General features: G+C 39.0%; 2 protein-coding genes across 5 annotated transcripts in view; both read left to right on the top strand.

Moving 5' to 3' along the window:
* Positions 1-12,238, top strand: part of LOC137973998 (uncharacterized) — an 18,228-nt gene extending 5,990 nt beyond the window's left edge. For 2 of the 4 annotated variants that reach the window (XR_011117363.1, XR_011117362.1), the window contains exons 4-5: positions 3,823-3,899; positions 4,990-5,510. Coding sequence is in view for 2 of the 4 variants with exons in the window: in XM_068820916.1 (XP_068677017.1) it covers positions 8,278-8,697; positions 9,549-10,292 (1,164 nt within the window). In the remaining 2 variants the exon portion in view is untranslated. Of the gene's footprint in view, positions 1-3,822; positions 3,900-4,989; positions 5,511-8,261; positions 8,698-9,548 lie in introns of those variants that run through there. The other 2 variants (XM_068820916.1, XM_068820915.1) reach the window with 1 other exon arrangement.
* Positions 12,239-12,787: 549 nt separating this feature from the next.
* Positions 12,788-15,000, top strand: part of LOC137973572 (uncharacterized) — a 13,442-nt gene continuing 11,229 nt past the window's right edge. Inside the window, exon 1 of the mRNA XM_068820412.1 lies at positions 12,788-12,829. The gene's annotated coding sequence lies outside the window, so the exon portion shown is untranslated. The remainder of the gene's footprint in view (positions 12,830-15,000) is intronic.

Genomic DNA, 15,000 nt, shown 5'->3' with positions numbered 1-15,000 from the left:
ACTCTCTGATTGCTTTGCGTTCGTTGTAAGGCAAATTGTTTCTCGCCAAAGGAAAAGTATTTCAATCCTGTAACACGAGTCATAGTAATCGGCGCTTATGGCAACCATCTCAAGAAGTACATGCTCGTATCCTCAAACTTCGACCCCATAAGATTATTACCTTGCCTTTACGCTTCACCTTCGCTTCCAAAGCGACAGTCGGACGTACTTCAATAATCCGAGATTACTACTAGTTGTTGAAATTGGAGGAGACTTGAAGAATTCTCAATTTTATCAAACATTATTTATCTTACGTGATCAACCTCAGTGGGCAATGTTATTCTTGTAAAGCTATAACGAAAGTTGTTCCCCGGCTGCACTACACACTAAAAATTAAAGTGTAATGTTACGAACGCAAAAATGTAAAATTACACCTTGTAACTGTGTAAACTATTACAACAAAAAAATCTTCTAAAATTACTCCATATGTAGGGTATTTTTACACCTTGTTACTGTGTAAACTATTACACCAAAATATTCTTCTAAAATTACTCTAAATGTAGGGTATTTTTACTCTTTTTAAAGGATAAGAGTTTATGGGTATTATCAAGGATAAAATTACACAGTTGGAAGTGTACTTTTACTCCAATTTTAATAGAAAAAGGCCGATTAATCTAAACCATGTTAGATTGGTTTTTTGAACTCATACAGTTGTGGGCTTATAAATAGCTATTCATAAATATGATATACTGGGCCGAACAAACTGTCTTCGGGGCTTATTTTTTTGTACGTAGTTCTCATTGCAGTCTGGCTCAATTTGTTACACTCTCTAGTTTAAGTATGAATATATCAACGTTTCGAAGACATTCGAAGATGTATCTCTCGTGTCATTCTTTGAGTCGCTTTCTCCCTCTGAACTGGGCGACTGTTCCGGATCATCCGAATCATCATGAGAAATAATTTCGTTCTCTTTTCCTTCATCCGTTTCCTTAATAAGTTCGGGATTGTTGCGGGAAAAATGAGATTCAAAACTTGAAAAGAGTTTGTAAGTCTTGCTGTACCCAGGTCTACCACAAGTGACAAGAACATTTGGGTCGTGCGAATGCCGACTACGAATGTGAGCCAGTACCGGTAGTTTTTTTTAAACTCCTAAAAATCTGGTTCGTAACAAGCATAGATGTCAGCTGCACGGTGAAATTCAAAAGGTGTGTTTCCGGTTACAAATGTCACTTCGAGCCATGTGATTGGCTGCGATATTTACGTCTTCTGACAAAAATTTCCGGTCAAAAAGGCGCCATAATTTTCCGTCAATCAAGATGCATTATTGAACAGCGATAAAGAAACTTGATGACCCTCTTTGTACTCCTTTTCATTCGGCCAGTCTTTGGAGAAGGTTTTGAATATTTGGAGGTCCTGTTTCTTGCGTTATTTTAAATTCAATGGCTGCTCATGGATGCTCAGATGTTAAACTATGGACAGTAGAGGAAGTAGGCGATTGGCTTACCAGCTTAGGCGCCCCGTACAACGAATAAGCTGAATCCTTTCGTGGTGAGTAAACTGTGTTCGTTACTTCTATTGTTAAGTTTTGAAGGTCATGATGTCCTCATCGTTCTTTGGTGCGTATTGTAGTCGATCCAAGTGTTTTTGGATCGACTGCAATTCGCACCAAAGGACGATGTATTAAAATACATAAAAAACACAAGCTGTTTTCTGTTAGTGTTTTGACGTTCCTTAGATTTGAGACACAAATGAAAGGCACTGTTAGCTCGTTATGTCACCCAAATCAAGACCTTGGGTCCCGGCGACGGTCAGTTAGAATACTTCTCCCGGAAAATGATATGCCGGCGCGCAGAATAGGTGAAATCTACCTAACTTCATAAACATAATGTTGTGGTATTCGTTCGTTGGCGAGGCGACCGCAACTTCCCGCCTTAAAATTTAATATAAATATATGTTTCTTTCATGCATGGAAATTGATGAGGAATTCTTTACTTGGCCTCTTGGAAAGCGGAGTTAGACCGGTAGTGATTTGGGAGCATAACTTATTCGTAATGTTGGACCAAAATTGAAGATTGTAAGGAAAATAGATCGTTTTCATTTGACGTCATCATTTTCTAAAATCCAAACCTAAAGAGCCACGAACGTTTTTATCCTCATCAGGCATAGGAGGCGGTAAATTTGTATCCATTTGCAATTTTAAAGCTCAATAGTGTGCTTCGTTTGGAAACCAGAGCATTTTGAATTTCTGAGTTATAGCGGTGCGTGACACGAGGCGACAATCGAGTTTATTGAGAAATATATATTTATCTCATGGTTTTGAGCCTTTTTAGAATTTAAAGCATTAGGAAAAGTGCTTAGTTAAATAGCTGACTGTTCAGTAGAGATGATCACTCGCCTAGATAGCCAAAGTAAGTAACAGATGTTGACACTATTTTCCGGCCGCCATATTGGTGCACCACAGATGTGCACCAAGATGGCGTTTTCATACTGGGCTCTGTAAATTTCTGCGAAACATTTCGACGAATATCTGAAGTTTGGGGAAATGCACAGGCCTAAAACTTGGAGAAGTCTTCTTCATTTATCTTCTACAAGACCACGAATTCTTGACTTCTTCCACTGGATGGTTTTCGATTTATTTTTTTATTGCATGACAGTGAAAACGATCTATAGATCGTTTTCACGTGACGTCATCATTTTCTAAAATCCAAATCTAAAGAGCCACGAAAGTTTTTATCCTCATCAGGCATAAGAGGCGGTAAATTTGTTCCCATTTGCAATTTTAAAGCTCAATAGCGTGCTTCGTTTGGAAACCAGAGCATTTTGAATTTCTGAGTTATAGCGGTGCGTGACACGAGGCGACGATCGAGTTTATTGAGAAATATATATTTATCTCATGGTTTTGAGCCTTTTTAGAATTTAAAGCATTAGGAAAAGTGCTTAGGTAAATAGCTGTCTGTTCAGTACAGATGATCACTCGCCTAGATAGCCAAAGTAAGTAACAGATGTTGACATTATTTTCCGGCCGCCATATTGGTGCACCACAGATGTGCACCAACATGGCGTTTTCATACTGGGCTCTGTAAATTTCTGCGAAACATTTCGACGAATATCTGAAGTTTGGGGAAACGCACAGGCCTAAAACTTGGAGAAGTGTCTTCTTCATTTATCTTCTACAACATCACGAATTCTTGAGTTTTTCCACTTGATGGATTTCGATTTATTTTTTGATTGCGTGACAGTGAAAACGATCTATTGATTTCCTCGCGCGACAACAGCGCCAGGTAAGTGTAAAGGACTGGTACTACCCATGACTCACCAGGGGCGTGATATTACAAAAATGGCGGCTGTTTTTTACTGAGATATATTTGGAGGAAGACATACGTGTCACGAAGTGAAAACATTCGTGAAAGGCTAAATAGAAGAGAACTTCATGAGTAACCCATTGCTGAACCCAGACTATGAAGTGTTGGCCAACCTATAGCCCAGATAACTTTATCTCTGTTTATTATTTCATTGGTTTCATTGGTGTACTTTGCCTACTTTTGCAATAAGAATATTCTTGTTTCATTCTTAGTTCGTTTGTTCCGGTTCGGTTTCGTTTTCCAATCGGTTTTTTTCCCAGTCGGTCACCACACAGGCTAAATATAAAGTGTTGTTCAGTGGAATTGGACTGATTTTATTCAAATTGGCTCTTTGATTCAGGAAAGCAATGAATTTGATGATAAATAAATTAATAGAGCTGTGCAAGGTTAGATTACAATTCAGCACAAATATCCCTTGAATATTTTAGTGTAAGGTCTCCATTTGTTCTTACTGATGAAGGTACACCTATTTATTCCTCAGCAACATAGTGCGGCCAGCCAGTCAACTACAGACAACCGCTAGCTCCACTTCAGTCTGAAGCGAAAGACAGTTGACAGGTAAGAACTGTTCACTCCACATTGTTTTCCTGTCCTTATTAGGCTAGTACGGCTATGGCAACAGTTTTTCCTTTGTTTGAATTGTTTAAGTGGAGTTTACCCTTTTTTTCTGTAAGTTTAAGTCAAATCTGAACTTCCTACAGTTGTATCTCATAAATTTTATGAAGATGCCCAGGATTTGGGTTGTTTTAGGGGTAATGATGAAATGGAAGTAGTAGAATACAGTGGAGAACAAGAAAAAATTATGGAAAGCTATAACTTTCTTATGTAATCTTTATTCTTTTGGTCTTGAAGTTTTGTCTTGTGGTGTGTTTTTGTCATTATGTGGTGAGATTTGTTATTATGTGAGCGAGGTTTGATGATTACGTGTTTTATTCCATCGTGTTGATAAAGTTTGTTTGTTATATATTTGTTTCTATCATGTGTTGAGGTCTTCTTTTGACCTACCGTACTCTATTTACATTTCGTGTGGTGTGCTTCTTTTATGGCATTGAAAGTAAAGTAGATCTCACCATGCAGATAATTTAAATGTTATAGTGTGCTATGTAGTATAATTTCCATCTGAACTGGCGGGTGGCACACCTCATACAGTTCGATGTAACTTGTAAAGTAGATCTAACCATTCAGTTAATTTAGTTGTTATAGTGTACAATGTAGTATAATTTCCATCTGAACTGGCGGGTGGCACACCTCATACAGTTCGATGTAACTTGAAAAGTAGATCTAACCATGCAGTTAATTTAGTTTTTATAGTGTACAATGTAGTATAATTTCCATCTGAACTGGCGGGTGGCGCACCTCATACAGTTCGATGTAACTTGAAAGGTAGATCTAACCATGCAGTTAATTTAGTTGTTATAGTGTACTATGTAGTATAATTTCCATCTGAACTGGTGAGTGGCGCACCTCATACAGTTCAATGTAACTTGTAAAGTAGTTATAACCATGCAGTTAATTTAGTTGTTATAGGGTACTATGTAGTAAAATTTCCATCTAAACTGGCAGTTAACGCACCTCATACAGTTCGATGTAACTTGCACCTTTTATAATGTTAACATCTGTTCTTTTCCACTTCATTTTATATATGCAGGTTGTGCCTACTGAAAAAGAGCTACCTGGGCTGAAGCAAGATTCTCCTCCATTTATCCTCATTGCGGGCCAACTCCCGAATTATGATGACATTTATATCGTTTCAAAAGGGAAACGAATACTAAACGTGTCGGGAGGCCACCTCATTGCTATTAAATGTTTAGTTTGTTTTTATTATACTCAAGTCTGCACAAATACATACATTTTCTTGCCGAAGCACGCTCTCCAAATCTTCGATTCATACAAAATTCCTGTCAATGCGACAGAACTTGGTTCTACCTTCTGTGAACGTGTGCGACCACGATCGCAGACGATCGAAGAACTTTCTGCGATCCGCGATCGTCTGCGATCATATGCAAACCAACCTTAATGGCTCTAGGCTTAGTTATAGAAATGTGAATCTAGAGTTGTGCATTTTTTACTTAAGTAAGCGATTGTAATTTTACGCTTGCGTTTGTTACCCATCGATGTAGCGTCATGTGTAATTTTACTTACAAATTGATGATAAATAAACATAATTACACTTCATTTTATGGTTGAATTATACGTCTTTTGGTGGTAATTTCAAGTTTTTTAGATGGGGTAAAATTACACCTTCCAAAAAGGGTAGCGGGGGTGGCAAGATCACTACACCGTCATTCGGGGTAATTTTACCCATCCTTTCTGATATTATTACACTTGCTAGATGTGCTATAATACCCATTTTACACTATTTTGCGTGTAAATTTACCATCCTTTTGAGAGTTAAACTACACTTTAGAAGTTGGTGTAATAATACACACAAAAAAAAAGGCTTGCTGGGGTGGCAACAATTTTACACCATTTTTAAGTGTAGTCTTACACTTTAATTTTTTAGTGTGTAGGCTTTCTAATACACTAATGGATGATCTGTCACGATAATGAACTGTTAAAGTCAGCAAAAAATATTGACCGGATTGAACATGCCATTAATGCCGATCTGAAGAAAGTAGTTGAGTGGTATGAATGCAATCAAATGAATCGAAAGTCACTAAAAATATCAATCCATTACGTTTCAAAAGACAGAGAAAAATCCGACATTGATCTGTGGAGGACTGTTGTCCCTGATAGTAACGAATTGGAAATTCTTGGTGTCGGTCTTAATAATCAGATTAGCAAGATTTTTCGTAAAATTAATCAAGACGTAGATGTTTGCAATCTATTGAAGAAATTCTTGCCCTTTCAGTCGCTACTTAAACAATTAAATTTGGTTTTATCAACGGAGTTGATAATGTAAATTGGCCACCGTACAGAGGTTCTAAAAGCCGACGTTTCGAGCGTTAGCCCTTCGTCAGAGCGAATCGAGGGATTATCGGTTACGTGTAGTTTTTATAATAGAGTAGGAGCTACGCTATTGGTGGTAACATGGCAACGTGAAAAATAGGAATATATTAGTTAAATGAAAAGCGTTCCTTAATACCGTGAGGATTAAGGGTGCCGATTTGAAAGATGAATTTTTGTTCCAGATTCTTGCGGCTTTCCGTCGTACCTAGATGTAGGGAAAGACCGCAGATAGCCATGTGTTTTTTGGAGTGGTTAGGCAGATTAAAATGGCGAGCGACTGGCTTAGATGCATCCTTGTCATTCTTCTCAACATCGAGAAGGTGTTCGCGGAATCGGTCTCGTAGTCGTCTACCTGTCTCACCAATGTATAATTTATTGCATAACGTACAGGTTATGCAATAAATGACATTTGCGGAGGTACATGTGAAACGATCGGTGATCTTAACAGAGCGCTTAGGTCCCGATATCTTGCTAGTGTTAACAATGAAAAGACAAGTTTTGCATCGTGAGCGCGCGCATTTGAAAGTGCCGGGTTGCTCGTTGGTTTTGAGCGCGCTTCTAACTAAAAGGTTGCCTACGTTTTTGTCGCGTTTGAATGAAATAAGTGGAGGTTGCGAAAAGATTCTACCAGTCTCAGGATCATTTTGGAGTAATTTAAAATTACTAGGAATGATGCTTTTGACTGCGTGATTATGAGGATGGAAAGTGAGGGTGAATGGAATTCTGTCATTCTTATCTTTTTGTGACGTTTGTAGTGATGACTGTCGATCAAATTGTTGAGCGCGATGATGGCCCGCTTTGACCAGAGAGAAAGGATAGCAACGTTTTTCGAAGAACTGGCACATCTCCTCTGATCTGCAGGAAAAATTGGAGTCATCACCACAAATGTCATTTGTTGCATAACCTGTACGTTATGCAATAAATTATACATTGGTGAGACAGGTAGACGACTACGTGACCGATTCCGCGAACACCTTCGCGATGTTGAGAAGAATGACAAGGATGCATCTAAGCCAGTCGCTCGCCATTTTAATCTGCCTAACCACTCCGAAAAACACATGGCTATCTGCGGCCTTTCCCTACATCTAGGTACGACGGAAAGCCGCAAGAATCTGGAACAAAAATTCATCTTTCTAATCGGCACCCTTAATCCTCATGGTATTAAGGAATTCTTTTTATTTAACTAATATATTCCTATTTTTCACGTTGCCATGTTACCACCAATAGCGTAGCTCCTACTCTACTATAAAAACTACACGTAACCCATAATCCCTCGATTCGCTCTGACGAAGGGCTAACGCTCGAAACGTCGGCTTTTAGAGTCTCTGTACGGTGGCTAATTTACATTACCAACTCAGTTGTTAAAACCAAATTTTTGTATACTACTTCCCCACCGACGCAGCATCACAGTTTCTTTAGAAACTACCCCTTCATTTAGACAATTAAGCCTGTTGTCTCCACTTAATCAAAGAATTGTTAAAATGGCCGCCACTAGCGTTTATAAAACTGTTCATGGTCATAAAGTCCCCGAACCAATCGGTGAGCAATTAATGAACGATCAATATAATTAACAATTATTCGCCAAAGGCGCGGTTAATATAGGTGGTGAATAAGGATGTTCTCATATATCCGTTTTCTATGGTCTAGAGAGGACGGTCAAAAACGACGAGGAAACGCTAGTCAGCACCAAAAATTCTTGAATACCTTCATTGTTCATGAAACAGAAAATAGAGGTTTTGAAAATAAATTTGTTTAGACGCCCTAACATAATAGCTGTCAAATGGCCTTATTGCAGTTAAGAGCAACAAATATTCTTCAACAGAAAGTTAATTTATGGATCGCTAACTGTGAAATTCAAAATACCCAGTCTCCAAACCCTTGATTGTTTCTTCTTTTGTTGACTACCTCCTCGAAAATACACGGGATATCGATGCGTTATTAAATGCTTTTTTTTCTCTCTCTTGTCTCTAGACTGGCCAGCGTAACAATGTTTATACATCGCAGAAAGAAAATTTGCTCAACTAGACAGAGTTGCGCTATCCTTTGGGTATTTTTCTCCGTTCTCGCGTTGTCTGCGCTGTTGAATTTTGGTAGCGACCTCTCCGTTTCTGGAACTCTCCAGAGGTTGTTCATCAAAGCACCGCAACCAGGAGCCCATGATAGTGGTGGTCTCCTGCCACAACTAAGATTCACACACCTTCAACCACTTGTGAACATGTTCGCTAACTTGACGCATGTAAAGCCCAGTAGAAGCGATTGTATGTTTTCAACAACGGAATTCAGTGATATGAAAGAGCTCGAGACAAAACAAACCATCTTCCTTCTTATTATTGTATCTACGGCGCCTTCAAGACAAGAGAGGAGAGATGCAATAAGGCAGACATGGTGGACGAAATGTCACGGAGAGGTTAGTATTTCTTGACTGGAAAATAAGGTGGCTTAAAAGCTTGTACCTCTAAAAGTTTGACCCGATAAGGTTCGTCCACCACTGCATTTTAAGTTGTACCAGTTACCAGTCAAAGCCCTGATCAACACTTCTCTCTCTTCCTTCATGAGTTTTAACTAGTATAAAGATTTGGGCGACATAACTGTCCTGGCACGCGAAATGTACCCTTCCCGTTTAAAAAAATGTGCCTGCCTAAGCTCCCGATTCAAAACAAATAATGACCGCCCAGCGTACGTGCAGACTTGATCAAACATTCTCAGGACACTGCGTAATTTAAGAGATTTTGAAACCAAAGTGCATTTTCCCACGCTGTAGTATGCTCTGGAATTGGATGATATATAAAAGAATTTGACCGACTGTATAACAACTGTCTGTCGAGCTTTAGACTGAGCTTTGGGAAATACTTCGAATGTGCCTTCCGATAACAAGCCAAGTTCAAGCAAGCGTGACGCAAGGTCGGTCGACGCAATTATAGCAAAATGGCACGTCGAAGGTTCAATTTCTTCTCCTTTGCATTTGTGATCATGTAATTGTGTTCAAACCAGAGGTGTACTATATTGACATGCGACAAAGGCACAAAAAGTCGGGCGCAAAAATGGAAATAGTTTATGCGAGCAGCACACCATACAGAAGACATAGTTAAAGTATAATCATGGCAATTAAAGATGAGGAATAAATGGTAATTACTTTAAGACGATGCGTCTTAAATGCGCGCCAGAGTTTAATAAGAGGCTACGCCCTAAAAGATGGGCTATAAACGCATTATGCATAAGGCGAACTTTCGCTTTTATTGATTCCGTACTCTGTTTTAGGTGCGGTGCAAGTTTTTCACTGACGGCATTCAAATACCCAAACAGGATAAAGTGAACCTTGCCAATGAAAAAAACATTTACAAAGACATAGAATTTCAACCAGTTGTTGGCGGCAGAACGTTTGGCCTTCGATATCTCTACCAAATGATGTGGGCTGCGGTCAAGTACAAATTCACGTATTTCCTCCGACTAGATGATGACTATTTCCTGTGCCTTGAGAGGCTCAAATTTGAGTTACGCCACAGGCCTACCAAGATATTAAGCTGGGGCCGGTATCACTGTGGTACAGGTCTCATTTATATGGACGAGGCTTGGACGCTATTTACTAATGACGTCATTGTGCGCTTTTTGTCTCAAGACCCTCAGCGAATCCTTTGTCATCCACACGCGGATCAGCAATTTCCTATTTGGATTAACAGCGTCTTTAATAAAAGCGACAATTTAATTCATTTTGACGACCAAAGGCTTCATCACACTAGAGGACCAGAGAAAGTGAAGATGTTTGAAAAGTTGACCAACGCGTGTGACTGCTTCATGGGCACTCATGGAAGCTCGCCAGAATTAATGCAGAGATATTGGAAGTTCAGTAACGATAACGCCAAGGAAGTCACTGCTTTAACTGGAATTTTACAAACATGTAAAGAGCCTTTTGCATTTGACGTATGTAGAATGGGTAAAGCCTTTAGATTTGATCCCAGACCGTGTATACAAAACCCACAATGGAGGCCTGGAGAAATAATGTAAACAGGGATCAATTCTTGGGCCAAGAAAGGTTCTCTTCCATGCCCTTAAACAGTCAGTCTTAACTATTTCTCTAGTAGAACTTGTTTTTCATTAACGCTGTTATCACATAAATACAAATACAGTCAAATGAAATGACATCAAGATTTCTCATTTTTTAAAATGAATCTTGGAAAAACTACTACTATTAGCTTATACTCTTTTATGTATTCCAGGAACTGCGGAATATTTCTGCTGGCCTTTTAATGACATGCTCTCGCCCGTGTATAGCGTGAGTAACACTTAAGGGCTGTGGTATAAGTAGTGGTAGGAGTTCCACCCTGATTCCTGAATTAGTGTGTTGCTAATTGGCCTTTCCAGAGTGTACGTGAATACAGTGTAAACCAACCTTCGCATTTCTTTGACAAGAAAGAACTTGTTCGTTCGTTTGGAAGTATGTGCGTTGTACAAAAATTCCCTCAGATACAAAGGGTTTAATTCAGACATCAGTAAGGATTGAAAGTTCATGACAGCTTTTGTCAGAAGATTCAAATCAAAGCTTTCTCATTTTTTACAATGAATCTTGGAAAACCTACTACTATTCGCTAATACTCTGTTATGTATTCCAGAAACTGCGGAATATTTCTGCTGGTTTTGTAATGACATGACATGACATGACACACCGTGCACCTGTGGCTCAGTTAGTTGAGCAGCGGGCTATTACGCGGGAGGTCGTGAGTTCAACTCCGGCCGGACCAACACTCAGTGTCTTTAAATAGCTGAGGAGAAAGTGCGGCCTTTCTAATTACATCTGCAAATGGTTAGACTCTCTAGTCTTCTCGGATAAGGACGATAAGCTGGAGGTCCCGTCTCACAACCCTTCAATGTTCATAATCCTGTGGGACGTAAAAGAAGCCGCACACTTGTCGTAAAGAGTAGGGCATGTAGTTCCCGGTGTTGTGGTCTGTCTTCTGTCGTGTGTCATGGTTGGGAGGATAAATGCTCAGAAATATTAGCTACACCAAGCTACTCTAAAAATCCGAGGGTAAATAAAGATATATGATATGATGATATGCTCTCGCCCGTGTATAGCGTGAGTAACACCTAAGGGCTGTGGTATAAGTAGCGGTAGGAGTTCCACCCTGATTCCTGAATTAGCCTTTCCAGGGTGTACGTGAATACAGTGTAAACGAACCTTCGCATTTCATTGATAAGAAAGAACTTGTTCGTTCGTCTGGAAGTGTGTGCGCTGTACTAAATTTCGCTCAGATACAAAGGGTTTAAGTCAGACATCAGTGAGGATTGAAAGTTCATGGCAGCTTTTGTCAGAAGATTCAAATCAAACATGTCAGATAACGTTTGAGCCGTCTTGCTTTTAAAATTAAAATAAAAAATTAGCCCGCAACAATTTTTAAGTCAGGAACTTAGTATCACTCTATTATGCATCCAAGAGTTGCGAAATATTTTTACCTGCCTGTTAAAGACAGGCTTTCAACCAAGTTTATCTTTAGTAAGACCTAATGTCTGTCGTAGTGGTAGAGTTTAAAGGTATCAGTGTACCCCAGATGACCGTCATTCTTTGGCGCCGCTTTACGGTCGGACGTTTGACGCAAAATCCCGGTAAAGTATATATTTTCTGAAAGCTTAAAAATTGTAGATTACGAACATATATCCCTTCACATAAAAAAGTCAGGTTTTCCTAATATAGCGCGCTATTTCACAAAGTGCAGCGGTTCCCTAATCAACTTCGTTTCCGGTCGGATTTGAGCGGGAGAACGCGATCAACATTGCTTTGTCTTCTTGATACCTTGCTTTAAAAAACGGTGGCGGCAAATTTTGACCACTTGTCTGGTTTGGTTTTTAGACGCAGTTAAAACTATGAGAGTTGATAAAAGATGCATTCTCTTCACTAAAATAGTCATAACTTTTGCCGAAAAGAAGACAAATCTCGAATTACTCGAAAGCAAACGAATAAAACAGTCAAGAATCAAGAAATCACACAGTCCTTCGATAAGAAATTCTTGTTTTGATCCGAAAGACTCGTTTTCGCGCCTTCTAAAACTAACACTGAGAAGTGGGTTCAACTGTAATAACAGCTATTACAAATTCTAGTTTGATTGGCCACTACACCACACTGTGTAAACAGCTTAACCTAAAGTTAAAATAAATACGTTTCGTTTCTGAGCAAATGAAACAAGAGTAAGAAGTGTTTCGTTTCCTGACTGAGCAGTTCTGGGAATGATTAAATAATTGCGCATACGAGCTCGATCCACACGTCTGCTTCTTCTATTGTAGGAGTTACCAGGAGTACCTATTGGATTCCTAGGCTTTTTTGTTGTGTTATTTTCGGGTTGGCCCATCCAGAATTACTCCTGGGAAAATCCATTTTCCGCCCCCTCAATATCACCCAACTCAGTGCCCTCTGTTTTTCTGTATCATGAACCACAGGTAACCCAGATTACGCTCACGTAGCGTCTAGTTCCCTTACTACTGGGTCTAGTTAAATGTTTATTGCTTGATCGAACTATCCCGCTTTCTATTTCTGCTTCTACTTCGAGAAAGTAAGTAAGTAAATCACATATGAGTAGACTAAGTTTCACTTTCCTTATCCGGTTAGATTCCGAATGGAGGTTGTCGTGAAGCAAAAGACGAGTAAGATAACATTGAACAATTCAGCCATTAGTATTCCGATTACGGAATATTCCCTGGCTCTGAAGTCTCACTTATGCTAAGCAAGACAAGAGCCTCATATATTTACTTTCCCTTCACAACCTTAAACCTCGCGGGAATTAATAATCAGTTACTTTAAAGCAATAGAGGATTCAATTCAACTATTTGGATAAGAGTATTCTATCTTGGTCCGCGTCATTAATTTGCACACTTTGATCGAGTATGCGTGGCTTGTTGTTCTTCACGTTTCGTTTGTGATTAAAATGCTCTCCTAGCAACTAAAATTGTGATGTGTCTAGTCTTAAAGGATTTGCAGTTAGGAAAGGTAAACCTTTTCCTTATAGGAGTTATTTATCGAGAGACTGAGATACATTCATAACCCGTCAAATAATAAAGCTCGGCTACACACGAGTACGTTTTCCTACGGAATTGTCATTGACGATTTTCATTTTGTGGTGTGCATGAACAAGAAGTTTGAAGAGTTTCATATCCATATGAAGGGCATAAGCTATTGCATCCAACGATAACGAGCCTTAGCCGTTTTGTCTTCATTCAGATAACGTCACTATTCCTTTTATGTTTTAGTTTTGTAATTCATGCAGTTGTGAGTGACGGACGCACACAAACAATCTACCAGTATTGCTTATCCCTTAATTCATTTGTAGCGGGATCCATTATTGCTGCTAAACCAGTTTCAACGAACTATAGGACATCGCAAGGTAATTGAACATTTTCCCCTACTAGGTCTAGTTAATTATTTGTTTGTTGCTTGATCGAACTATCCTACTTTCTATTCTTCATTGAAAAAATATGTAAATAAATTAAATATGCTTAGTTCTTCCTACGTGGGGTAAGTTTCACTTTTCCTCTTACATTCATAATGGAGGCAGTCGTGAAGCAAAAGGCGCGTAAGATTGCATTGAACAATTCAGGCATTAGAATTGCGATTACGGAACGTCTCGTTGCTTTGAAGTCTCACTTAAGGCTAAGCAAGACCATTGTCAGTTCTTTCCCTTCACGTCTTTGAATGTCGCGGGACGAAACAATCAGACCTTGCTCAGCAATCGAGCAATCACCTATTTGGATAACAGTCATTTTAACTCGATCCTTGTTGAACTTCTTCATTAACGCACAGTTTGAACGAGTATGCACGACCTGATGTTCTTGATGTATTATGCATTTGTGATTCAAATTCTTCTGCTAAAAACGTAATTTGTGATATGGGTAAGCTTGAGTGATTTGTGCTTAGGAAAGTTCAACCTTTTCCTTATAGGAGTTATTTATCGAGAGACTGAGATACTCTCATAACCCGTCAAATAATCAAGCTCGCTTACACACCAGTACGTTTTCCTACGCAATTGTCAGTGACAGTTTTTATTTCGTGCTGTGCATGAACAAGAAGATTTCTTTGAAGAGTTTCATATCCATATGAAAGGCATAAACTATTGCATCCAACGATAACCAACTTTAGCCGTTTTCTCTTCATTCAGATAACGTCACTATTCCTCTTAAGTTTTAGTTTTGTAATTCATGCAGTTGTGAGTGACGGACGCACACAAACAATCTACCAGTATTGCTTATCCCTTAATTTATTTGTAGCGGGATCCATTATTGCTGCTGAACCAGTTTTAACGAACTATAGGACATCGCAAGGTCATTGAACATTTTACCCTACTAGGTCTAGCTAATTATTTGTTTGTTGCTTGATCGAACTATCCTACTTTCCATTCTTCATTGAAAAAATATGTAAATAAATTTCATATGCTTAGTTTTTCCTACGTGGGGTAAGTTTCAATTTTCCTCTTACATTCAGAATGGAGGCAGTCGTGAAGCAAAAGGCGCATAAAATTGCATTGAACAATTCAGCCATTAGAATTGCGATTACGGAACGTCTCCTTGCTTTGAAGTCTCACTTAAAGCTAAGCAAGACCATTGTCAGTTCTTTCCCTTCACATCTTTGAATCTCGCGGGACTAAAGAATCAGTCTTTTCGCAGCAATCGAGCAATCACCTATTTGGATAGCAGTCATTTTAACTCAATCATTGTTGAACTGCTTCATTAA

Source organism: Montipora foliosa, chromosome 10, assembly GCF_036669935.1.
Source record: "Montipora foliosa isolate CH-2021 chromosome 10, ASM3666993v2, whole genome shotgun sequence".
Taxonomy (NCBI): Eukaryota; Metazoa; Cnidaria; class Anthozoa; order Scleractinia; family Acroporidae; genus Montipora; species Montipora foliosa.
Note: the sequence above shows the minus strand (reverse complement) of the source record. Positions and strands in the feature narration are given on the sequence as shown.